Source organism: Peromyscus eremicus, chromosome 8a (genome assembly GCF_949786415.1).
Source record: "Peromyscus eremicus chromosome 8a, PerEre_H2_v1, whole genome shotgun sequence".
NCBI lineage: Eukaryota > Metazoa > Chordata > Mammalia > Rodentia > Cricetidae > Peromyscus > Peromyscus eremicus.
Genome location: NC_081423.1, coordinates 59,315,231 through 59,341,026, shown reverse-complemented (window position 1 = coordinate 59,341,026; position 25,796 = coordinate 59,315,231). Strand labels below are relative to the sequence as shown.

Sequence of the window (25,796 nt, the reverse complement as noted above, 5' to 3'; positions counted from 1 at the left end):
TCTTGGTGAGTTGACAGCCCTCTAATGATACAGATCCAAGGCCCTGCCTCCACTTCCAACCTTGGTCATTTTCATAGCATGATTCCCCCCTACCCATCCCTTCTTCTGCCAGATATCCATCCACATAGGCTGTGGGACCAGAAAGGCTGTCGATGCCGGTCAGACCACCCAAACCCAGATTAATGGAGTTTTTTACCCAGCAGAGAGATGCTTTTGCACATTTGAACCCCTTTCCAGGACCCTCACAGTTTCTTTTCCAACAGACTCCACTCTGGTGCGGTTCAAGTGATTTATTTGATGTCTCCGCTAACCCTGCTACCCTTTCAGTATGTTTCAGCCATTAGGAAGTCTTAAGCCCATTCCCTACCAGTGGAGCCATGTTATTTCTTGTAGCTGCCAAAATGTCCTTAGCAAGGCTCCTTTTTCTTCAGCTCTTCCACTTTGGCAATGTAGATTCTCATGGCATCCATCTTGGACATCCCTTTGTTCACATTCCATGCCTCCCATTTGGCCTTTGCTCTCACATCTGTGGCTGGAGGGACAGGGATGTTACAGTCGCCCTGGGTGGCCTGCTTGTAGAAGCTGTACACCAACAGTTTCTCCTGATCACTCACGGGACCCTTCAGCTGTTTGAGGGAAGCGCAGGCCATTTCAAATTCCACTTGGCTCATTGGTGCACCAGAGGCTGGGCCTCTCTGTTCTAAGTGATACCTGGTACTAGAAGAGGGTTGGAAATAAGCAAAGCAGATGATTATTAGGCCTTGGAAAGAAAGGGCAAAGAGATGTGTGAGAACACAGGACGTGTGTGTGTGTGTGTGTGTGTGTGTGTGTGTGTGTGTGTTTGTTGAAGTACAAGTTGCAGACCAGGAATCCATGCAGTTAGTCCTGTCCCACAGTGCTTTTTCCAGTAGGACTGTCCTTCAAAGTTACAAAGGCACCTATGAGCCCTGAAAATGGACGTTGCCGTTGCCCATAGAAGACCGTGCAGCATGAAAACCATTTGGGCATTTGTGCGTGTCTCTGAGGTTGGACAGGGAGGGGTGAGTCCCGTGGATCTGCTGCTGGTTAGTGGGCAGCCTGGGGAAGGCCATTCCATAGGAGTGAACCGTGGGCGGGAGCTGCCCGGGGTTCCTGGGTGAGGGAGAAGGAGAGGTCTGGACTAAAGGCCTGGACCTCCTGCCCTCAAGAGGCTAGATTCTGCAAGGAGCCTGCCTGCGGTACCTGAGGGTAGACGGCTGGGAAGCCTGGGGCCGAGAGGGGGCGCTGTGGGCTTGGGCGGCCCCGACGCCGCGAGCTTGAGGAGGACGGAGTACGCGTGCGCACGGAGCAGCACCCGGCCAGCGGAGTACCGCACGGAAGCCCCGGCGAGCCGTGGGCGGGGCCTGTGACGCCGCCCTTTGTGCCGTGGCGTGGGCGCCGCGTTCTTGGCCTCGGAGCGGGAGGGGCGGCTGAGCCCCGCCGCCAGCTTCGCCGCCATGGACTTAGGTGGGTTCGCGTTTCCCTACTCCGGCCCTCGGGCCGCGCCCCGCAAAGCACCTATAGGGTGAGCCGAGGCCCTGCGCTCCTCCAGTGGCGCTCTCCGGCTCCGGCTCTGGAGGCTGGGGGTTTGAGGAGCTTTTGGAGACCCGCGGCCGCGAGGCCGGCCTCCAACCCACAGCCCGCCTCGTGTTGGTCCTTCTCGATCCCTCCTCCTCTCCTCGTGGTCTCTTCCCACTGGAAAACAGCGAGCGAATGTAGCCTTGGATCCCCTGAAAGTGCACAGGGCTACTGCACGTGTTTCGGAAATGCCGGGCTGGGAGGGACGGACGTCCGGACCGGTCTTCCTTATTGAGTGAATGCGAGTCAGTGAACAAGTTTCTTAGCAGGTCTCCTAGTCCACAAAGCAGAGATGCTGATATTGTCTTCCTCCCAGAGGCTTGGAGTTTCTTTGAGACCTCGTGCATAACTGGGCGCCTTACGGTGTCTTGTGCACAGGGGTGCCCCGCAGCCCTCGCTTGCAAGCGGGAGTTGCAGCAACTGAGATGGCACTTTTTAAATCTGGGTGCTGTTTGGTTTGGAGTCTCCTCCTAGGCGGGGTCTGGAAGGAGAGCGGCGTTGATAGAAATCTGTGGCCAACTGCCAAGCCTCCCCACCCTATTAGGTGTGCTCTTTAGAGGGTAAGATGGGGAGGCTGGCCTGGGAGGTGCTCCAAGATTTGCAAATAATACGCTGTGGAGAAATGGCTTTGTCCCTAGCCAGCTCTTCAGTGTGGAATGGTAGTTTCGTGCCCCGCAGCTGTGAAGAGTTCTGCCATGACTCGACTCCGCTGGTTCAAACACTGTACAAATTGTGCCTGGGCCTCGAGGTTCCCATCTCTAAAACAGGAGTGATAATCCTCAAGAAGTTTGTTTGATGATTAAATGATTTTATAGGTGTAAAGCTGGGTGTGGTGGCTTATGGCTGACTAGCACTCTTGAGGCAGACGCAGGAGGATCTCAAGAGTTCTAGGCCAACCTGGCCCAAATAGTTTCAAGCCAGCCCTGGCTACGCAACAAGATCCTATCTCAGAGAAAGAAAAAAAAAAAAATGTGCCACCAAGCCCAGCCCAGTGCCTGCCAGAGTAAGCAGTCACTTCCTAGCACCAGCTACTGATAGTCTTTCAGTTTCCCCTAGCAAGTCTGGGACTTTGTCAAGCACATGTACACAGTGTCTGAAAGGCACATGTTTGGCGGCAGACATCTGCTCAGCTAAGCTGATAAATGCAACAAAGTTGAATGGTTATTGGGGGCAGGCAGAACAGCCTGAGCCAGAAAGAACCCCGCCACAACAGCCTAGCTCAGCCTAGCTCTGCCCGACTGCTACTGTGGAAGCCAAGGTGCATTGCCTTCAGGCCTGGATTTAGTAGTGCTGATCCTTGACTTTTTTTTGGGGGGGGGGGGCGGGGGTAAATGGTTAGTGGCCAAGAGATTAATTAGTTGCCTGGAGTCAGTATTTTTTCCCCCTGGGGGTAGGGGAAGTTTGAGACGGGGTGTCACAATGTACTTTGGCTGGCCTTGTAGAAATCTGCCTCCCTAGAGCCGGGATTAGAAGCATGGGCCACTGGAGTCAGTATTTTTGCTGCTGACTCAGTGACCTATAAGAATGTCGAAGATGTGTTCCTGGGATCATGGGGGACTGAGGGAAGGGTTAGGAATCTCTGGGCCCTGGGAATGGGTGGGGGTTGTTGGGAATGGTGGCTGTGACCAGTTAGTTGTTACACTCTTACTTTAGTTTCTGGGCCAAGTTTTATGCTTTGATAAAGACCTGTGCCCTTTTGTTTCTGTACTGGAGGGGAGAAAACAGTGACAAGACGGTCCTGCCAACAACTGACCCTTTATGGGCTGATCATTGAGAGATACGTAGACCCCTTCCATTCTCCCATCCCCGAAGGATGTTTCCAGAAGATAGCTACCAAAATAGTTCCAGAAGTATGATGCGTGTATGTTGTGTCATGTGACTTTCATGGTTATACCGTGAACATTATAGTCTCGTGTATGTAGACAGACTCAGCAATGTGCAAAGTCACATTTTTGGAATGACTGGGCTAGGATTGAAATCCATTTGTCTGATTAAACTCCCATATTGCCTGCCTTTTAACTGTCTGTATCAGTTCTTGGGCCAGTGAATGACTGACTGCTTTCCTGGGTCCTGCCATAGAGCCAGGCCCTTCGGTAGCTTGTCCATTTTTGACTGGAAGAAACTGCTGGGTGAACTTTTTCCCTGTAAGGCCCGGAATGTTGAAACCCATGAGCAGGACAGTGTTTAGGAAGAAGGGAGTCAGGGCTGGGAATACAGCTCGGAGGTAGAGCGCTTGTCCGGTATGTGCAAGGCTCTGGGCTCCAAGACAAGGCTCAGCTGGGTGTGGTGGTGCACACCTTTCATCCTCAGGAAGCAGAGGCAGGCAGATCTCAGTGAGTCCAAAGCCAGCCAGTTCCTGGTGAGACCCTGTCTCAAACAACAACAAACTAAAATAAAACAATAAACAACCCCCCCCCTCTCCAAAAAGAAACAAAGACTGTACATCATCAGTGTTGGGGCTCCATCTGTGTCACCACGTGTCACAGAGCTCAGGTTTTGTTTTGTAATTATTACATTCTGTGTGTGTATGTGTGGGGACCATCGGTGGAGGTCAGAAGACAGCTTGTAGAGGTTGGCTCTCTCTTGCTGGATTAGGCCTAGGGATCAAGCTCAAGGTCATCAGTCTTGGTACAGATGGTCACTGAGCCATGTCACTGGCTTTTGTCATGTCTTCCAATACATACTTGGTGGCACTGTCCCTCAGTCCTCCACCCCCTCTAACCTCACACTCCAGCTTTCCTCTTGACACTTTGCTGAGGGATCTTAGTTACTCCCTTGGTTTCCATAACTGACTATATTCACATCAGGCCTTTTCTCCTTTTTTTTTCTAAATTTTTTTTTTTTTTTTTTTTTTGGTTTTTCGAGACAGGGTTTCTCTGTGTAGCTTTGCGCCTTTCCTGGAACTCACTTGGTAGACAAGGCTGGCCTCGAACTCACAGAGATCCACCTGGCTCTGCCTCCCGAGTGCTGGGATTAAAGGCGTGCGCCACCACCGCCCGGCCTTTTTTTTCTAAATTTATTAATTATTTTTCTATTATCAGCTTGATACTATATATATATATATATATATATATATATATATATATATAGTAATTTTTTTTTTTTTTTTTTTTTTTTTTTTTTTTTTTTTTTTTGCCGAATGCCGTTTATTGAAGGAGGGAGGAGGTCCACAGTGGGAGAACCCCGGAGGGCAGAAGTTCGCTACAGATGTTTTACAATCTTGCATCTAAGCTGTTAATGCCCATTATGTAGGATACAAGGACAAGGAACTTCCCTTAAGCATTCAGGAGGGTGGAACCCTGCAGGGAATTAGCATAGGGAGGATATCAAGGTCAGGCCTTTTCTCCTTAACTCACTGCCATTGCTCAAAGATGGCACTACATGTTCTACCTCAGACTCCAGGTACCAACACTGAACTCACCGTCCCTTTAAGCCTGTCCTGGGGGGCTGGGGAGACAGCTCGGTGGTTAAGAAAGAGCACATAAGGTTCTTGTAGAGAACCGGAGTTCAGTTCTCAGCGGCCACATCGGGTGGCTCTCAGTCACCTCTAACTCCAGCTCCAGAAGCCCAGATAATTCAAATAAATATAAAATACTTACAAAGAAATTTGGAAGCCTGTTCTGAATCCCTCTCTGCCTCTTTCCAGTGGTACCATTGTCCTCCTGATTTCCTTTCTTGGAGATCTTGGAAACTGGGTTTTATTCCTCAGCCAAGTCTCTATGACCCCAGCCCTTCAGGAGCTCTTACTGACCGTGCCTTCTTCCTCTTCCGTTGATGTCAGGGTCGTCTTTAACTTGATACTGATGGACAGACAGCCAGTGGCTGTTTCTCTTAGCCTCTGCTTACCATTCTGAAAACTTGATTAACTCTTGGCTTCTCTGTGCAGGCCCCTTGAATATCTGTGAGGAAATGACTATTCTGCATGGGGGCTTCTTGATGGCTGAACAGCTGTTCCACCCCAAAGCCCTGGTACAGTTGACAAAGTCAGACTGGGAACATGTGGGGCAGCCCATTGTGGAGGCCTTGAAGGAGATCTCCTCAGCCACAGCACATTCCCAGCCATTTGCCTGGAAGAAGAAAGCACTAATCATCATCTGGGCGAAGGTTCTTCAGCCCTCCCCTGTCAGCCCTTCTGACACCGATACTCGGTGGCAGGAAGATGTGTTCTTCTCCGTGGGCAACATGATCCCTACCATCAACCACACTGTCCTCTTTGAGCTGCTTAAGTCTCTGGAAGCTTCTGGACTCTTCATTCAGCTCCTCATGGCCCTGCCTACCACCATCTGCCGCTCAGAACTACAGAACTTTCTGGAACACTTGACTATTGACACTTCTTCCAAGGATGTCGCCTTCTTCCTGGATGTCTGGTGGGAAATGATGAAGCACAGGGGTGACCAGCAGGACCCCTTGCTTTCCCAGTTCAGGATGATGGCCCATAAATACTTGCCATCTTCAGATGAGTTCTCCCATCCTCCAAAGAGGTTTAAGTCTGACCCAGATGTAGGTCCCACCATGCCGCTGTTGGCCATGCTGCTTAGTGGGCTGAAGCAAATCCAAAAGAGAATCCTGTGCCTCGGGATGAAGTGTTGTGCATTAGCTAACTTGGCTGACATGCTGAGTGTGTTTGCACTGATGGAGGATGACCCCCAGGAGGTATCTGCCACCATGTACCTAGACAAACTAGCCACAGTGATCTCTGTATGGAATTCGGACACCCAGAACCCCTACCATCAACAGGCCCTGGCCGAGAAGGTCAAGGAGGCAGAGCGGGACGTGAGCCTCACCTCACTGGCCAAACTCCCCAGTGAGACTGTTTTCATGGGGTTTGAACTTATGCACAACCTGTTGCAGGAGTGGGGTACAGAACTGCAGGACATGCTCAACAGCAGTCAGGGGACAAATTATGACACCTACCGGCTGTGTGACAGCCTGACTTCCTTCAGGCAGAACTTGAAAGTCTACCTGGATACTGCCAGCATGTCCAAGGAGGAGAGGCAGGTGGTCTGTGAACTAGCTGAGTGTGTCAGGGACTTCCTGAGAAAAACCAGCCGAGTGCTGAATGACAAGGGCCTCGAGGACATCACCGCCTCCATTGCCATGGCCATCATTGAGCAGAAGATGGACCGGCACATGGAAATGTGCTACATTTTTGCTTCTGAGAAAAAGTGGGCCTTTTCAGATGAGTGGGTTGCCTGCCTGGTTAACAACAGGTCTCTCTTCAGAGAACCAGACTTGGTCTTGAGTCTGCTGGAAACGGTGATGGAAGTCATCAAATCTAACAGGGTTATTCCCCAGTCCCAGATCAAGCAGGTGACCTGCTTGACCTTGGAGTGCTATGCAGACCTCTCCCTACCAGACAAAAATAAAGTCCTTTCTGGTGTCTTGCATTGTTGGGGGCCAAAGGGCCTCTCAGACAGATTGTCTATTTACTTGGAGGGTTTTCAGGAAGACCTCAACACCACGTTTAACCAGCTCGCACAGAGCACCTCTGAACAGGGTCTGGCGAAAGCGGTGACCTCCATGGCCCGCCTGGTGATCCTGTATCCAGAAGTTGTAGTGAAGAAGATGTGCAGCATAGCTGTGACCAATCTGGGCACTCACAGGTTCCTGGCTCAGATTCTCACTGCCTTCCCTGCCCTGAAGTTCACAGAAACACAAGGGCCAAAGCCACATACCAGTTTCATGGTGTCCTGCCTCAAAGAAACTGTCTGGACAAAGTTCTCTACACCCAAAGAAGAGAAGCAGTTTCTGGAGCTGGTGAGCTGCCTGATGAATCCTGTGAAACCACAGGGGATTCCAGTTGCTGCTCTTCTGGAGCCTGATGAGGTGCTGAAGGAGTTTGTCCTGCCGTTCTTGATGCTGGACATGGAGGAGGTAGGTCTGAGTCTGAAGCTCTTCATCCAGACCCTTGAAGCCAGTGTGAGCTTGGAGGGGTATTGGCTGCAAAGCTGCTCCCCTTTCCCGCTGCTCTTCAGCTCGTGCCGGCTCCTGGACAGCTTCAGCAAGTTCTGGCAGCTCCCCCGGGAGAAGCGCTGCCTCCCTCTGGACAGCAAGGATCTTGTGGCCCACATCCTGGAGCTCCTCTGTGAGATTGTGCTGGCCAACGCAGAGACCTTCTCCCCAGACACCTGGGCCAAGTCCCTGTCCTGGCTCCACCGCAAGGTGGACCAGCTAGACTGGACTGTGGGCCTGAGACTGAAGAGCTTCTTTGAAGGACACTTCAAGTGTGAGGTGCCAGCCACCCTTTTTGAGATCTGTAAGCTCTCTGAGGCCCAGTGGACCTCGCAGGCCCATGAAGGGTATGGGCCTGGCACGGGGCTTCTCGCCTGGATGGAGTGCTGCGCCATCTCCAGCAGTGTCTCTGAAGAGATGCTCTCCCTCTTAGTGGTGGATGTGGACAATCCTGAGGAGGTCAGATTATTTAGCAAGGGCTTTCTGGTGGCCCTGGTACAAGTCATGCCTTGGTGTAGTCCCCAGGAGTGGCAGTACCTGCAGCAGCTGACCAGGAAGCTGCTGGAGAAACAGCTCCTTCATGTCCCTTACAGCCTAGAGTATATTCAGTTTGTCCCCCTGCTCAACCTGAGGCCCTTTGCCCAGGAGCTCCAGCTCTCCGTCCTCTCCTTGAGAGCTTTCCAGTTTCTCTGCAGCCAGAGCTGTTGTAACTGGCTTCCTGTGGACGGTTGGAGCCACGTGGTCAGGCTCCTCTGTAGCAGTCTGACCAGTATCCTGGATGCAGTCAGGTCCATACAGTCGGTGGGCCCCTGGGCCCAGGGACAGGAAGGGGACTTGACTCAGGAAACCTTGTTTGTGTATACCCAGATGTTCTGTCATGTTCTGCACATCATGGCCATGCTCCCCCAGGAGGTCTGTGAGCCCCTGTACGTGCTGGCTTTGGAAATCCTTACCTGTTATGAAACCCTAAGCAAGGCCAACCCTTCTGTGGGCTCCTTGCTCCAGAAGGTCGATGAGCAGCGCTTCCTGAAGTCTATCGCTAAGAACATTAGCCCCGAGGAGCGGCGCCAAACCCTGCTACAAAAGATCAGCAACTTCTGACCTTGGAGGGCAGAACAAAAGCCAAAGCCGTCCCTCCAGCATGGTGTTCCTGCAGGGCCAGAGCTGCACAACCATACAGTTAGGTGAGAATGTACACACAATGAAAGGGATGCAGTACAGGGCAGTGTAAAGAAATAGTTTCTTAGTATTTGCCACATACTACTACAATAAAACTCCTTTGGATTTCATCTTGTCTTGAGCCTTTCTCAGAAGTTTGGGCTTAAATATGCTCCAAAGTTAGGTTTAGGTAATCTTTAGGATCAAGTCAAGCCAGTGGGGCGGGTGTGGGAGTGTACACCTGTGACGTCAGCCTTTGGGAGGCTGAGGGTGGCAGTCTGGACTACATAGTAACATCCAAAAGTTAAAAAAAGAAAACAAGTCCAGCTGGGGAGGAACATGTCTGTAACTGAAATTCTCCACCTAGATTTGGCAGTAAGCCGAACGGTGGAGCTACCTAGTAGAAAAAAATACAAAGTTATGTGTTCTTTTCACTGAGGTCTCTTGTAGTCTCCAGCTAGGCTTGCTAACAGTACATCCCTATAATCCCAGCATTGGGGTGGCTGAAGTAGAAGGATCCTCAGTTCAAGGCTAGCCTGGGCTGCTAGCAAGCATTTTAGTACTTCATCTTTTTTCCAAGGTTATCACAAAAAGGGCACTGTGGGAAGGGCTCATTTGGCACTGGTTGTGACTTGTGTGCCAGAGAGGCCTGTCCTTTGTTGGAGGATTGAGCCATGAAACACTGGTAAGGGGGTAATAACCATCCGTTCAGCACACCCAAGAGGGGCTGTGCTGAGCAGGGCTGCTGAACAGCTGATACCCTGGAGTGGCATCTTCGTTTTGATGAATGAATGGCAGAGGTAACAATGTGTGCAGAAGCATAAAAATGAGTGTGAAAGATAGTATTGCACAACTCTTAAGAACTGGTTAGGGAGGTGTCGTTAGGGGGATGAGAGAAAAGGTCCTGTCACCTCCTGCATATCCACACCCTCATTTAAAATGGCTTACTACTTTTCTCCCACCTACAGTAAACTGTTCTGTGGTCAATAGGCAGGCTTCCACCCTCCCAACTCCCTAATTGGGATTCACCAGAGGAAGCCAGACCTGAAGTTACACATGAACACTGAGCTTGAACTCTGGGCACCTTCCGTGAATCCTTTGGTACCTTGAACCAACATGTTGGACGAAGGTACGAATAAGACCTGCCTGGAAGTCAGTCACATTCCATGGTCAGACTAGGAACGACCCCACACACCATCCTGTCAAGCTGGGTCTCAGCATGTTTGAGGAAGTCAGTGCCAATGCACTTAGCAAATAAGAAACAGGATTTAGTGCAATTTAATCACCATATGGATGACTTGTGGATACATGGACAGTAAACAAAACACAAAACAGCATTTTTGTTTTTTGAAATGGCACCTATTAAAGACTGAAACTCAAAATTTGAGACAATCATCCAGTCCTTTAAAAGTCCACGAACAGTGAATTACAAGGCACTTGTAGTGTTTCTGCTGCCACCTGAAAGTGGCGGCAGGTGCTCTCAAACCCTGCCTGTTGTGAGGGATGACCAGTGCTCCACCACATCCGACTGCAGATGGCTACCACGTTGGTCCGCAGGGCGTGCTCCGGCCAGCTTGGCTGCCCTCCTGTTCTCTAGTCTGTGGCTGAATGGCCGCACATTCAATACAGAAATGGGTCTCTTCAGGAAGCGCTGGCCTGCTTGAGACCTCAGAGGTTGGAATGCAGATGTCTGTGTCCATTTTGAATGAAAAGGGCAGTGTCAGAGTGGGATGACCTGGTCGGGCATCCACTGTAGAAGCCATCCCTTCCCTTTGTCCTGGAGTTTGGGACCAGCTTTCTATGTGGACGCAGAGAAAACTGGGTATGAGAGGCTATGCTACAAAGAGAATAGTGTTGGTGACAAGTTTGTCTACTGGTCTTTATACCAAGTCGGCCTGCAAAGGTGCTGACCTCTGCTGGCCGCCTGACCTACTCAAGTCTTCAGGTTCTCAGCCCTGCCTCTTGCCCACTGTCAGTGAGCCCTTCTGACTAGAAGTCAGTAGGATGAGAATTCATTGTTGATATACAGATGAGAAGACCAGGGCTGTCTAGTAAACAGTAAAAGACTACACACCCACAATGGTTTTCCTAGTGTTGGAAAAAGGACGCTACTTCAAGAACCAAGTGGTCCCTTGCTTTGGGTCCAGTATTATGGATGTTGCCCTGAGTGGGGAGAGCAGTGCGTCACCTCCCAGAGCTCTTGTCAGAGGCCCAAGGAAGGCTCCTCAGGCTTGCATGAAAACTACTTTGCTGCGGTGGAGGTTTGACAGAATCCAAGTTATCACTGGGTGGGTGCGGGGAAGGGGGGAGGGAAAGTGCTTTTGCAAAAGGAGCAGGTTAGAAGGGGGAGGTAATGGGGATTCTTACAAAGCAAACCTCAAGTCCAGAGGCTTATCAATATCCAGAAGGCAGCAGCTACCCCAGGCACAATTTGGTCCTTGGAATACTGAGTAGAGGAGGCAGCTAGTGTGAGTGCCTGACTCCTGAGATTAATTAACCGTTCTTTTTGGCTTTGGCAGTGTCAAAGAGCCGGGCTGCCTTCTTGCACAGCAGTGAGAACCAGTAGAGCTGGGGAGAGATGAGGATGGCATTGGCCACATTGCAGTGCATAGGAATATTAAATGGCACTCGGAGTATGCTTATTCCTTTGTATTGGCCATAGGACCAGTACATGAAGGGGAAAAGAAGGATCCGGCAGAAGAGGAAGGTGGTCAGCGTGAGGATTCCATTGACCTTGTAAAGAAGGGTATGCTGCTGCTTCAGCTGCAAGGAAAAAGGAAGAATGTGAGGTCACCAAGAGGATGGGTCATCAGGTACGGAACCCAGCCTTACCACAGTCAAGCAGGTTCTTGTACAGGTCAAGGCCTATAGCGCTAAATTGCTTGGCACTTAGACACACAGACACACACACACACACACACACGCGCGCGCGCGCGCGCAGGTATGCAGGCCCATGCATGTACCTGTGGAGACCAGAAGATGTTAGCTGTCACCCTCTCACTCTCTGGGGACAGGCTCACTGAAGGCAGAGCTCACCCTTTCAGCTAGGCTGCATACTCAGCCATGCCTAGCTTTCACAAGAACCAAGCTGTTATTTGCTTCTGGCCCAGTATTAGGGATGCTGCCCTGAGTGGGTTGAGGGGGGATAACACGGCTTTGGTGCAGCAAGCTGTCTTACCCACGGAGCTGTCTCTTCAGCCACCATATACAGCCTCATAATTTTACCAAAAGTGATGCTGAGTTTGACCTAAGCCACAAGTGATTAAATTGTGGTCAGGAAAATAACGCAACTGTGTGTGTGTGTGTGTGTGTGTGTGTGTGTGTGTGTGTGTGTGTGTGTGAGAGAGAGAGAGAGAGAGAGAGAGAGAGAGAGAGAGAGAGAGAGAGAGAGAGAGAGAGGGAGAGAAAGCAAAAGTTTCATCCACCTGGTCTGGATGATGATGTAACATGTCAAAGAGTCTCTTCTCCTGGCGCTAAGATCTCACCAAACCCTAGTCTCCAGAGGCAGGGTAGGATCTGTTCCCTCCGCCCTCACATCTGCTGTTTCACTCACACACACCTGAATCAGAACTCTGCCCAGCGACACAAATGGAGTACTCAGTTCTGCTGTGAAGATGCAGCCGACAAAGAAGTCTCCAAGTTCTCCGCGGAGCTTCTGCAGAGAGAAGAAAGGGGACTGAGATGTGGAGCTTCAGAAACCACCGGAAGGAAAATCCTAACAGGCTATAGGGGAAAGATTACCATGAGACCCTGAAGGGAGAAAAATGTTAACAGGCAAGTGGCCATCCAGTTAATATCCTGTTGCTTCCCTGCCAATCATGTGGGGAGGACCCAAAGTCAAATGCAGATAGGCTCACTGAGTCCTACAGCAGGCTTCATCTGATTTTAGGGACAATAGGGAGGAACTCTGTTGCTTCTGTGTCAAAAGCACTGGGCCTGTTCAGTCATCGAAGTATGTGCTAGAAGGCAAAGTCCTTACCGAATGGAATACCTTCTTTTTTTATTCCTGAAATAGCAGCCTACCTGATGGACTGACCTGCTTGATAACACTGGACTAAGAAGACTTGGGGCAAAAGAGACGGCTCAGCTGGTAAAGGCAATGGCCTACAAGCCTGACAACCTAAGTTGGACCCCCATACCACCTATAGGGCCTGTATGGTAGGAGAGAACTGACTTTTCCAAGTTGTCCCTTGACCTCCTCACTTGTGCCCATACATACACATATACACAAAGGAAATAAAATAGAGTGCTGGATGTGGTAGTGCATGCTTTTAATCTCAGCACTCCAAGACAGGAAGATGGCTACACATTTGAGAACAGTCTGGTCTACATAGTGAGATCCTGTCTCAAAAACAAAAACAGGGCTGGAGAGATGGCTTTGTGGTGAAGAGCACTTGCTGCTCTTCCAGGGATGAATTTGGTTCCCAGCACCATCATCAGGCAATTCAGAACTACCTGGATCTCCAGCTCCAAGGGGTCTGATGCCACTACTGACTTCCACAGGCACCCGCACACCCACTTCAATAAAATAAGGCAGAAATGACGTTGATGTCTGTTGGTGCTGCAGGCCTATAATTCCAGCTCCAGGGGAAGCTGAGGTCGGAGGACTACAAGTCCAAGGTCAACCTGAGCAACTTAGACTATTTCAAAAAGTCAAGAGAGCTGGGGGCACAGAATGGTAGGCTGCTTTTCGATCATGAGCAAGGTGCTAATTTAATTCCTGGTAACGGGGAAAAGAACAAAAACCAAAACAGGACAGGAAACACAGCTCAGGAGTTAAGGACACTGGCTGCTCTTCCAGAGGACCCAGGTTCAATTCCCATCACCCATATGGTGGCTCAAATCATCAGTAACTCTGGTTCCAGGGAATCTACCTGTAGTTCTGGCCTCTACAACCTCCAGGTAAGCAAGTCGTGCACAGACATACATGCAGGCCAAAACACCCATACATACACAATAGAAACAAATCTTTGAAAAAGTAACAATGTGGCACACTAATCCCAGCACTCAAAGGCAGAGGCAGGCAGATCTCTGTGAGTTCGAGGCCAGCCTGGGCTACAGAGTGAGTTCCAGGACAGGCTCCAAAGCTACACAGAGAAACCCTGTCTCAAAAAAACAAAAAAACAAAAAAACAAAAAAAAAAAAAAGAAAGAAAGAAAAAGTAACAATGTAACAATGTTGGCCAGGAGTCACAGACATTTCAGGTGGTATGGTTTTCCTCCACTACTTGCATGGAAGACGGAACCTAATGATGTAGTTAGCAGGAGGGTGGGCAGAGGACAGAAGGGAAGAAAAAGGGTTCTCCCACTCCTAAGGAACGACCAAGGCAGTTTCAGTGGCGGAATGGCTGGCTGAGGCTGTTGTCCTGAGAGGCTGTACCTGTGAGACAGGTACGAGGGCAAACAGGATGACCGCATGATGTGTGACCATTAGGCGGTTTTCAATCAGGAAGTTCCGGAAAACGGTGGCACGTCTGAGTTTCTGGTCTCTGGTTCGGTACCATTCACAGAGGTACATGGCGTAGCAGTCATAGATCATGTATGGTATCAAAAACCAGACATATTCTCTGGCAAGCCAGTGCCTAAAAGAAAGCACAGGGACAGACAAAATAGCCATGGATATCAGTGATGGAGCACAAAGTTGGTCTCTTCACTGGCTCTCTTCACTTCTGTTCTCCATCAGCTATTGGGCCCTTCACAGTGAAGAGGGTGGACAGTTAAGGAGGGTGTCTCTAAATTACGAAGCAAACTCATGAGGGTCGAGGGTAAAAAGCAGGCATCCATTCTGCCTGGATATACAGGTGGTTTACTGTAACTATTGGCCTGGTTCCGCCACTTATCCACAGACTTTTTTGATAGAAACTGACTTCGATGGAGATAAACTTCCCAGTGATTCAGCAGCTCCACCAAGGAACTGGTTTGGAAGGTCTTCTAAATCACAAGTCCAACCTTTCCAGTTTAACTCAGTTGCTCAACAGTTGGGAGTTTCAGAGTTAAACTTCTAGATCTACACATTTTCTCTTGCTTCTCCATGTCCCACTGTGGACAATTTGTAGAAAGTACCCTGGCCATGTTCTTTCCTTATCTGTGGTTAACTGTGGATTCCATTCATTCATAAAAGTATGGGACCAGCTAGATGTGGCCTAGTGGGTTTAGATGCTTGCCTGACGACCCCTGAGTTCAATCTCCAGGACCTACGTGATGAAAGGAGAGAGTCATTTCCTGCAAGTGGCCTGACCTCCACAAGTACAACACGGTTCGCGTGCACGCACACACTAAATGAATTAAATTTACTTTAAAAAGAAAAGTGTGCATAGAAATAGGTTTGGACTTCAAGGACCACAACACAGCAACTAAATACCAAGAGAGGCTGGGACAGAAGAGGTCCATTTCCTGGCCTGATCTGGGGCATATATGTGTTCCTATAACTTGCCCAGTAGGAGTGAAACATTTGCTGAGCCAAAATGATGTTTTGTTACTGTTCTAGCATACACAGGAAGGACAATGTCTGCACTTAGCAACATCACACAAAAACTTCATATAAAGAAACATTTAAATTGGAATCTGCCCTATGCTAGGGAGGATTAGATTTGTTTAGTGTATATATATATTTTATGGTTTTTCAAGACAGGGTTTCTCTGTATAGCTTTGTGCCTTTCCTGGAACTCGCTTTGCAGATCAGGCTGGCCTCGAACTCACAGAGATCCGCCTGCCTCTGCCTCCCGAGTGCTGGGATTAAAGGCATGGGACACCAACGCCCGGCTTGTTTAGTAAATTTTTGAGCAACCATGTTAGAAGAGGAAACTCAGTATATAGTTCTCAAACTACCTAACCATCAGGTCACCTGAAGTGCTTGTGAAGCACTCTGTTCCCCAGAGAGTCTAAACCCATGTCTAGGATCCAATCTGTATGTTTCACCTTGTCTCAGGTGATTTCCCAAGGAGCCAGGCCACTGAACTGCAGCACCAGGAAGCTAGAGAGGGTGCCATGTGAGGGTGCCAAGCTAGAGAGGGTGCTAATTCTGTTCCTGAATTAGCTCCACATTTATCACAGCTCAGCTCAATCAAAAAAGAATGGAATAGAGGGAAATAATAATGGCACATAAATAATAATGACACTTGTAGGCAAACTGATTAGCCAGCGTTTCTCAGGGCCCAAAGATTTAAGACCTGTTCTAATGCCCGTCAACGGACTCACTGCTTCTCAGAGCCATTTCGGGTAGAGCGACTGCCAAGAGCAGGCACGGTGGCCCACACCTTCAATCTCAGCACCGAGGAGGCAGAGGAAGGCGGATCTCCGTGAGTGGAGGCCAGTCCAAACTACACAACGAGACACTGTTTCAGAAAGAAGAGACATAAGAGGAAAAACATGAAATGGTGCCGGCAAGATCAAACCCCAGTAAGATCCCAGGCCACCATGAGACAGTCTCTTTCTGGTTCCTCTTCCAGCAGGGAAACAGGACACTGCAGGGTGGAAAATCGGGAAAAGCCACCCAACTTTCCCTGGACACCTGCCTGTCACCCTTGAGCTTCTCGAAAGAGAAAAGAGTGGTTCAAAGAGCCAAGCGGGAAGACAGATAAATAAATAAAAACATCCTGATGTGGTGGCACATATCTGTTCTTCCGCCCTGGGGAGACAGATGGAGGAGGAGTGCTACAAGTTCCAAGTTGGTCAGGTTTACAGATAAAACAAAAGCAACACCACTCCCCAGGTTTAAATAGGATAGCCCCTTCTGGTCTTTATTCATCTCACTGAAGCGTCACAGACTCCATTTTCTGGCCTGACTTTGGGCACAAACGTGTCCATTTTCTGAAGGCACCAGAAACCTCTTCATTATCTTGAGCAAAGGAAAAGCAAGCGCGGCATCTGCAGGGAATGGGAGGGTGGACTTCTGCTGTCAATAGAGGAGTTGGCGACAGGCACTGTGCTACTATCTCTGCTAAAGAATGTCCTGGAGGGAGGCCGAGTGGTGGTGGCGCAAGCCTTTAATCCCAGCAGTCGCCTTTAATCCCAGCACTCGGGAGGCAGAGCCAGGCGGATCTCTGTGAGTTCGAGGCCAGCTTGGGCTACAGAGTGAGTTCCAGGAAAGGCACAAAGCTATACAGAGAAACCCCCGTCTCCAAAAACAAAAACAAACAAACAAAAAAAAAAGAATGTCCCGGAGGGAGAACCCAGTGAAAGCATTTCAAAGAACCAAAAGCCATACTCCTACTTATAAAGAGGGACGGTGGGACTACACTGTCCTGGAACACAACATTCTTTAGCCACGCCCAGTCTCTTGCTCTCTAACACTTTCCACACTCCCCTCGGTTCTCCTAAGTTAGGATGCAGGAAGCAGTGTGAAGGCACTAATTAGGGTGCACAGGTTTTCCCACCAGGCAGTCACATACATCATAGCACGACCAAGAATAGCGCCTGCGAGCCACTAAAATGTGAAAACGTTTTGGGGAATCCCTCAACCCGGGCATTTGTACTTCCACCTGGGATGGGACATTACCTGTCTGTGACCACGTCGCTGCAGGAGCAGATGATGATGAGCCCCGCCCCGGTGGCCAGCACTGCTTGCACCGAGGACACTAGCCTGAGGTGGGGCAGAGAAGAGAAACCAAAGAAAGCGTTCTTACTCCATGACTGCGGACAGCACAAAGCCCCACTCTCCAACCTGCTTGCCCCGGGCCGAGGCGCCCTCCGGGGCGGCCATGGCGTCGCGATGCCCCGAGCGGGGGTAGCAGGCAAGGAGATGCACACGCCCTTCCCGATCAGGCCCGCCCCGCACCGAGGGACGCTTCCCGCCGCCCCCTTTCCGCCCGCAACCCCGCGCAGGCCCGGAGCGGAGGGCAGCGCCCCGCCAGGGCGGTCGGCCCGGCCCTGCGGTACCTGGTGCCGACCGTCAGGCAGTCGTTGTCGGTCCATCCCGGCCGCGAGCGGCGCAGCGCCCAGGTGCTGAGCGCGAAGAGCCCCGGGAAGAAGAGCGCGCCGCTGGCCAGCGTCAGCAGCATCGGTGCGGGTGCGAGTGCGGCCGCTCGCTGCGCAGCGTGCTCGAGGCTGGCGGCTCGGCGGCGCGGCCCGCTCTCCCTATTTCTAACCTCCTCCCGCTCCGCCCGGCCGCCGCCACTCGGGCCCCGCCGGCACTGGCCGCCAGCCCCCGGCGCTCCCCCGCGTGACCAGCGCGCCGGCCGCGATAGGCGCGGGCAGGAGCTGGGGCGGGGTCTAGTCGCGAAGCTGCCGAGTCCCCTGTCTGTCACCGCGGGCGCGTGCAGGGGCCTCCCTGCAGGACGTGCACCCGAGCGGGCGCGATGAGCGCCAGGGAGGATCGGGCGGGTTGTGGCCGCCTGCCCTCCCTCATCCACCGATCCACCGAGCATCCATCGTGGCTTCCAAAGGGAGTTTAAGTGGCCTTCCTGCCCATCAGGGAGTGGCTTCTTTGGAATCGCCAAGAAGGCTTGAAAGCCTGCGTTCCTCCCTTCCTGCCGTGGTACTTGTAGACCTCTTGGCTTTGGGCCCAAATACTACCTGAGTCTTGGTAACTGTGTAACTGTGCTGAGGATGACAGCTGTGTCTTTATTTAACAGTTCTTGGGCTAGATGATTCCACTTTAGCTTAGCACCTTGAAACTCGCGGGACGGTCCAGTCGTTTCAGTATCGCCGACCGGACTCTCTTAGGAGAGAAACTGCTTTGGTTTGTAGCTTCTAACTTAAATGTGTGAATGTGTGGGGAGAGGGGGTGGGTGTTAGGATTCAATTAATGCCCAGGACAATCGAAAGGTACTACAAGTCTCTTCAAATCACCGTCATGAAAAAATGCTCTCTAAAGTCTCGTTAGAGAGGTTTGACAGAACAACTGAGCTCAGCCTCTCTGAGCTCGACCACGATTTCCTCATTTGTGTAACGAGGAGGAAGCTGAATACAAACCCTTCCAGGCTTTTCCAACTCTTAATTCTTATGATCCTGGGACCTCTATAAAATAAATAGCAGATGGTTTCTGACAGATGCCAATAAATTAACATTCAGTTAATGGTGTAGAAATATAGCGAACATAGCTTTTGCTTGTTTCAATTTGTATATAATTGATTATTGAGTCAGATTTTCTCAACTTTAAAAGGTAATTTCTCTTTGTATTATTATTTTTACTATTACTGGGCTGTAATCATTTGGGAGAAGACAACTCTTCATATCTCCCTACATGTTGCTCATGGGAATTTAGTTGACACTAAGGTAACAAAACTCAAAGAGAATCGGGGCTTTCATTCCCTTAGGGCAGGCTGCATCTCTGCTTCCCCAGTTCACAGCTAACATAAATGGTAGATGAAAAGGACTCTTCAGTTTGGTACCAGGGTGCCTCACAAATAAGACTCTCCTGTGAACAAAGTACATCTATCTGTAAACTTTCCATTCTCTCCAGGAAACATCTTTCCGCATCCCCCTTTCTAGTCACTATCCATGCCTCCTGGTCACCTCCAGCTCCCCCAGTGACGAGTGGTTCTAAGTCCTCCGTGCCTTGGCTCGGAGAGATTAGCAACATGTAACAAGTATGCTAACATTGTCCAGTGGTCAGGACCGTCCTCCACACAGGAGGCTCTTCACTAAACTCCTGAGACGCCTTCACGAAATGAATACACAGCAACAGATGTTTCGTATATGGAAACAGGAGAAAATTCAGTTTCCAACATCGTGCCCGAGGAAGTCACCACAATGTTTAGATGGATTCACTGTAAAGCCAGCAAACATTAATGTGAACTTGGCTTTCCAGTAATCAAAGCCTTGTGGGAAAATGATAAAGCTGAACCAAAAGTACCAAGCCCTAAGGGAAGGCGAGGAGGGAGCACCAAACTATAAACAAACAAACAAACAAACAAACAAATAAGTAATTTTAAGATGTTGCTCATCCTCCAATGCTTCCCCCACGTTGTGTCTCTAACCCCGAGTCTTACCCTTGTCAGGCATGTGCTCACCCACCGGGCTATCCTCCCAGCCCACTTCAAGTCTTGTCCAACATTTCCTCCTCCACAAAGGTTTCTGTGTTCTTTCAGGTAGGTTTATAAATTCACTTTATTTTTTAAAATTTATTTATTTTTATGTACATTGGTGTTTTGCTTGCATGTAGGTCTATATGAGGGCGTTGGATCCCCTGGGACAGACAGTTGTGAGCTGCCATGTGGGTGCTGGGAATTGAACCTGGGTCCTCTGGAAGAGCAGCTAGTGCTGTTAACCATTGAGCCATCTCTCTAGCCCCCATAAATTCATTTTCTAATGGGCGTTGTTCTTCTTCTTAGATATGGTCTCTCTAAAATGTAGCCCTGGCTAGCCTGGAATTTGCTACGTAGACCAGGCTGGGCTCAAACTCAGAGATCCGCCTGCCTCTGCCTCCCCAGAGCTGTCTTTGTATTTTATATCCCAAATTAAGCATGGCACCTCTCAAGGGTTCAATAAATGATATTTTTAGACTGTATGTTGAGAACTATACTGTATGCTAGGCACCACATCAAACACTTTGCATGCATTAATTAAATCCTCAAACCTGTTACTGTGTGTGAGAGGGGAGGAGAGAGAGTCAGACCAGAGCAATTGAAAACTTACTCCGGGTCACAGGCTGGCAGCAGCGCTGGGGCTGAGTTTAGTACTGTCTACCTTCAAGGTCAACGTGGTGCTTAATGACTATATTGCTTACAGACTTGATAATGGAGAGTAATACTCTTCCTCAAAATGGTTTCAGAGTAATAACTACATAACTACCGTTCCTCAGTGTTTACTTGCAAGTTTCAGTGTGGGACATGGAGTTTCTGGGCTCAAATGCTACTTTTAAGATGTGCATATGTGCAGTGTGTGTGCCCACGGAACACACAGGCATGCAGCCAGAGGCCTGCCCTATGGCTTTCTGCCGTATTTCTTCGAGACAGGACCTCTCATTGAACCTGGAGTGAGGCTGGCTGTCAGCAATCCCAGTAATCCTCCTTCTTCCACCTCCAACAGCCCTGAGGTTAGAGGCGTCCATAGCCACACCCGCCTTTCTGTGTGGGGGCTGGGGATTCAAACGCAGGTCATCATGCTTGCGCAGCACGCACTCAGCACTCAGCCACTGAGCTTTGCCCCCAGCCCAAATATTACCATTAACACTAAAGGCGAGCGTATTACTAATGACTTTTTGTACGTAAAGAAACCCCAATGTGGATGGGAAGCTGACTTGCCATCCTGTGAAATGAAAGGACTCCAGGTAAAACCTGGACCTTCTGATTTGACTTCTAGGGTTATTTCAACAGCTTCACACCACAGTGGTAGGATTGCTGAAGTTTACAATTTGCTGCTTGTATGGGTTTCCAGAGTGAAATCTGGGTCAGATTCCATGGTACACACTTGTAATCCTAGCATTTGGGAGGCTGAGGCAGAAGGATTGCAGTAAGTTCAAGGCAAGCTTGAGATACACAGCAGGTGAGCTGGGGCCATATAAATAAGACTTTCAAAAAAAGCAAGGCTGAAACTTGGATGCTCGATGCTAAGTTAAGGCTCCTTTACCAGACTCGAAGTCTTACTGGGGCTGGGGAGACAGCTTGGTAAAGTGTAAAGCACCTGTCGCATAAGTATAAGGACCTGAATCCTATCCTCAGAGCCCCTGACAGACATCAACTAGGCATGGTAGTGAGCTGGAAGCCCCAGCTCTGGAGGGGCGGCCAAGCAGATCCCTGGGACTTGCAGGACAATTAGAGAGGCCTGGGCCAATGAGAGAACCTGTCTTAAAAACAGCAGCTGAGGCCAGGTGGTGGTGGCCTTTAATCCCAGCATTTGGGAGGCAGAGCAAGGTGGATCTCTGTGAGTTAGAGGCCAGTCTGGTCTGCAGAGCGAGATCCAGGATAGGCACTAAAACTACACGGAGAAACCCTGTCTCGAAAAAACAAAAACAAACAAACAAACAAAAAACCCCACAAGCTGAAAAGCGCTTTAGGAATGACATTTGACATTGTCTTCTGGTCTGCATAGACACACACACACACACACACACACACACACACACACACACACACACACACCACTCTTTGAACAGGAAATTCGTAAAGATCTAGTTTAGTCAGGCATCTACCACTGAGGTATGTGGTCTTCCTTTTTGGTTCTATCCCATTCCACTAGGCTGCTTGGACATCATTAGCAAACAGGATATAGAGACTCTTCCCATGTCTGCTTCCCAGACATAAACTGAATAGTCTGTTTCCTTGTGAAATATTTGCCAATTCCCACATGACTACCATATATGTGTTGTGTGGGCTACTCCCCTTCATCAAAGAGATCAGCTTCCTGTCCAGGAAAATGCTCCTACAAGGAAACAATTTAGATTCACACACAAACATCTTTATTTTGAACTCCAGAATGAGAACTTGGAGGTCTCATCCATTCATATGCTTTTTGTTGTTGTTTTGTTTTGTAGCCCTGACTGTCCTGGAACTTACTTGGTAGCCCAGGCTGACCTCAAACTCACAGAGATCCACTTGCCTCTGCCTCCGAGTGCTGTGATTAAAGGCGTGTGCCACCACCACCTTCATATATCCTTTAAAAATCCTAATAGAGAATATGGAATCTTACAGTCAGTTATTTTGTTTGGGGCCACATTCTTTGTCACTTGGGGATTGATAAAGCAGAAACAGAGTAGGAAGGAGGACCAGAAAATGAACTGATGGGAAGAGGCCAGGAGATAAAGAAACAGGAAGATGATCAAGAGAAACCAAGCTGGGCTGGAGAGAAGGCGCAGTGGTCAAGAGCACTCACTACTCTTGCAGGGAGGGGACCTGAGTTCAGCTCACAACCATCTATAACTCCAGCTGCAGCCCTTTTGGCCTCCAAGGGCACCTACACTCACACATGCGCGCGCGCACACACACACACACAGTTAAAAATAAAATAAACATTTTTTTTATAGAGAGACAAAAATAAAGTTTTAGGGAATAAACCAAGATCTACCCAAGTCAAGGGTGAACAGACACAGATAAAGACCCAGAGAGTGACAATTCCAACAGCTAGGCAAGGGGAAAGGATGAAAGACACAACGTGGCACACAAAAAGGAAGAGGGTGATGGCCTTCTGTGGACCATTGTTTTCTTTAGGTGAACACCCACAAAAGCCACATGGCAGAAATAAGGAGGTGACTTGCCATTAGTGCTGAGGGTGTGGCTAGGAAGAAATCAATCACCCTCCTCTTGGTTTCTCCTGCACCTTGCACTCAATAAACAGCAGATCGGTACAGCCCAGCACTGATGTGTGCCTACTGTTTGTGCAGGTGGTAGTGGCTAGCCGGGAATTCAGACGGCACTGAGGCTGGGTTCAGAGAACCTGAATCCTATCCTGGCTTTGGAACTGACTCATAAACTGTGTGACGTGGAGAAAGCAACTTCAGCTCCACTATAACATGGTGGTGGTTGAGGGGGTGGTCTCTACCTGCCTCACAGGGTGGCTTGGACAATCAAGTGAGTTATGAATCAAAACTTCATGTTAAACTATGTGCCAGGCACAAGAAAGGATCATTGTTCCTGGCTGCCCAAAGCATAGTTCTCTGCTGCTAGACGTCTCAGGAAATATTCTGGTTTGAGTGTGGAATACCATGAGAGCTCTTGTGTGGAAGGCATGATACCCAGTGCATTATGGCGGAGAGGTGGGGCCTTTGGCTCTGACCTCATCCAGGGATTAGTCCATTGATGGACTCAGGTTTAATAGGTGTGCTGGGTGTGGTGGGGACTTTAGGAGGCAGGGCTTATAAGGTTACCATAAGGGTGTATTTGATTTGAAGCTTCTCTCTCTGCACCCCCTGACCCCCATAAATGAGCAGCTTTGTTTTGCTGTGTGTTCCCTGCCTCTCCACAAGCCCAACCGAGCACAGTGGTGCCAAATGCCCATGAATGGAAACTGTGAGCCAACATGGATCCTCCTTTAGGATTTGCCTGGACCTTTTTCATGTTTTGTCTTTTAACAGTGACAGAAAGGTGACTAACATAATAAGCACCTGTTAGATTAAAAATGTCTTTGACTAGCCTTAACTAGCCTAAACCAGTTCCAGACTTCAGCTTTCCTGGGTTCTGTCCTGGCCTATTTGCAAGAGTAAACTGTGAGTCCTCTAGGAAGCACGGTCACACCCCAGGTACGTGGTTTCTGCAAACATGGCCACAGCCACAGCCACACACCAAAGGGCAGTCTTTGCTTTTGTGCACTGTGATACTGATCCTGTCAATAAAACCGTAATTTACACAAAGAGCTGATTATAAAGTGCTTGCCTTTGTGTATTACTTCTTATTTTTGAAGACTTTCACATACACATTTCTTTTGTAAAAAGTGAAACATTTGGATTGTCTGTAGGTCACAGTAACCTAAAAGCAAGCACTTCTAACTTCATGTTTTAAAACTATTCAAGGACATTGAGCCATTAGGAAAATCACCTTGGAATGAGGAGAGCCAGAAAATGCCTGTGCGCAAATTCAGCTGCCTTCCTGAATTAGAAATAAGACTAGCAAGATTTGATATCTTCATGTCTCACAGGTAACTCCACAACAGGGTTACTGTTTGCTTAAGTCAGATGGCTTTTTATATTGTTTTCTGACTATAAAGTGGATTATATTAAAAAATAAAACATGCCCATTACAGATAATAATAATCACAAATAATAATGCCATACTTTGGTAACATTCTCCGCAGTCATCTTCTTCGTTTTATTTATTTTATGTTTTGAGACAAAATCTCACTATGTAGCCCCGGCTGGCCTGGAGCTCTCATTGTAGACCAGGCTGGCCTCAAACTCATAGAGATCCACCTGCCTCTGCCTCCTGAGTGCTGGGATTAAAATCAAGGGATAGGATGAAAGCAATGTGCTACCATGCTCAGCCAATGCTTGCATCTGGAACATATTTGATTGAAATAATGTATTAGAATACTAATACTTGACGTGCATCCAATGTTATTTAAAACTTCACAAACTTCATTTTTTTTTTTTTTTTTTTTTTTTTGGGTTTTTTGAGAAAGGGTTTCTCTGTGTAGCTTTGCGCCTTTTCCTGGAACTCACTTGGTAGTCCAGGCTGGCCTCGAACTCACAGAGATCCACCTGGCTCTGCCTCCCGAGTGCTGGGATTAAAGGCGTGCACCACCACTGCCCGGCTCACAAACTTCGTTTTTAATAAATCGTAAGAATTTGAAATTTTAATCACTATAGCTTATCTTTCAAAGACAAGAGACTGCTTCCATTTTTCTTTTTGTTGTTTGTTGTTGTTTTTGAGATAAGGCCTCACTATGTTTCCCTGGCTGTCCTGGAACTTGCTATGTAGATTAGGCTAACCTCAAACTCTCTGAGATCTATCTACCTTTGCTTCTTGAGTGTTGTCTGTCTGTTTTCTTTCTTTTTGTTTGTTTGTTTTGTGTGTGTTTTGTTTTATATTTTACTTTTTAAAAAAGTATTTCATTTCTTATTTATATATGGGGGTAGACGTCATCAGTCTGGCAGTGTCTTTTTTTGAAACAGGGATCCCTCTTTGGGACTCAGGGCTTGCTGTTAGGCTAGGAAAGCCCCAGGTATCTGCCGGTCTTCACCTCTTCAGAGATGAGATCACACAAGTGTGTACCAGATGCCTAGCTTTTTTCTTTCTTCTTTTGTTTGGTTTTCCCAGAGTTTCACTGTGTAGCCCTGGTTGTCCTGGAACTCACTCTGTAGACCAGGCTGACCTCAAACTCACAGAGATCCACCTGCCTCTGCCTCCTGAGAGCTGGGATTAAAGGCGTGTGCCGCCACCACCATCTTGCTGGCGTTTTTCTTTTTAAAAAGTGTGAGTTCTGGAGCTCAAACTCAGGTCCTCGTGTCCACACAGCAAGCACATTAGCAGTTGAGGTATCCCTCTAGCCCTATTTGTTTCACTGTTTAGTCAGGCTGGCCCCGAGCTCTTAATTCTCCTGGTTTAGCTTGCTGAGCACCGGGATTAAAGGCGACACCACACTGAGCTGACTGGCTTCCACATTTATTCACAGATCAACAGAATTAAGGCTTCTTCTCTGGTAACTTTAATCTCAAAAGTATTTAGAGTCCTATCCTTACTAGCATGCAGAACTGAGTGAGCATCACAGTGTCTATAGAAA

The 25,796-nt window shown here is 48.9% G+C and overlaps 3 protein-coding genes across 6 annotated transcripts; 1 reads left to right on the top strand and 2 right to left on the bottom strand.

The window, feature by feature from the left end:
* Nucleotides 1-275: 275 nt before the first annotated feature.
* LOC131917422 (diazepam-binding inhibitor-like 5) lies at nucleotides 276-1,370 on the bottom strand. The gene is made up of 2 exons (XM_059271227.1): nucleotides 1,222-1,370; nucleotides 276-717 (listed from the first exon to the last, which is right to left on the bottom strand). The coding sequence occupies exon 2, from the start codon at nucleotides 669-671 to the stop codon at nucleotides 408-410; it is 264 nt and encodes an 87-aa protein (XP_059127210.1). The 5' UTR covers nucleotides 672-717; nucleotides 1,222-1,370; the 3' UTR covers nucleotides 276-407.
* Nucleotides 1,359-11,453, top strand: Gemin4 (gem nuclear organelle associated protein 4). 3 transcript variants are annotated; one of them, XR_009380671.1, is made up of 3 exons: nucleotides 1,359-1,485; nucleotides 5,483-8,732; nucleotides 11,369-11,453. XR_009380671.1 is itself a non-coding variant. In XM_059271222.1 (2 exons), the coding sequence occupies exons 1-2, from the start codon at nucleotides 1,476-1,478 to the stop codon at nucleotides 8,647-8,649; spliced, it is 3,177 nt and encodes a 1,058-aa protein (XP_059127205.1). In that variant the 5' UTR covers nucleotides 1,359-1,475; the 3' UTR covers nucleotides 8,650-8,837. The 3 variants fall into 3 exon arrangements, 2 of the variants coding, with proteins under 2 accessions (XP_059127205.1, XP_059127206.1); XM_059271222.1 differs by lacking the exon at nucleotides 11,369-11,453 and having other exon boundaries at nucleotides 5,483-8,837; XM_059271223.1 differs by lacking the exons at nucleotides 1,359-1,485; nucleotides 11,369-11,453 and adding an exon at nucleotides 1,511-2,140 and having other exon boundaries at nucleotides 5,483-8,837.
* Nucleotides 10,571-17,821, bottom strand: Tlcd3a (TLC domain containing 3A). Of its 2 annotated transcripts, XM_059271225.1 has the most exons (5): nucleotides 17,583-17,821; nucleotides 17,203-17,286; nucleotides 14,086-14,287; nucleotides 12,266-12,361; nucleotides 10,571-11,469 (listed from the first exon to the last, which is right to left on the bottom strand). In XM_059271225.1, exons 1-5 carry the CDS (start codon nucleotides 17,702-17,704, stop codon nucleotides 11,200-11,202), a joined length of 774 nt encoding a protein of 257 aa, XP_059127208.1. In that variant the 5' UTR covers nucleotides 17,705-17,821; the 3' UTR covers nucleotides 10,571-11,199. The 2 variants fall into 2 exon arrangements, with proteins under 2 accessions (XP_059127208.1, XP_059127209.1); XM_059271226.1 differs by lacking the exons at nucleotides 10,571-11,469; nucleotides 14,086-14,287 and having other exon boundaries at nucleotides 12,304-12,361.
* Nucleotides 17,822-25,796: the final 7,975 nt, after the last annotated feature.

Bases quoted from the DNA above. Each gene is read 5' to 3' on its own strand.
- LOC131917422 (XM_059271227.1), bottom strand. From the start codon at position 671: ATGAGCCAAGTGGAATTTGAAATGGCCTGCGCTTCCCTCAAACAGCTG.
- Tlcd3a (XM_059271225.1), bottom strand. From the start codon at position 17,704: ATGCTGCTGACGCTGGCCAGCGGCGCGCTCTTCTTCCCGGGGCTCTTC. The intron at 12,362-14,085 runs GTACAGCCTCTC...TTCTCTCTGCAG, and splicing joins CCCTCGTACCTGTCTCACAG to AAGCTCCGCGGAGAACTTGG. The intron at 11,470-12,265 runs GTGTGTGTGAGT...TTTTCCTTGCAG, and splicing joins TGGGCAGAGTTCTGATTCAG to CTGAAGCAGCAGCATACCCT.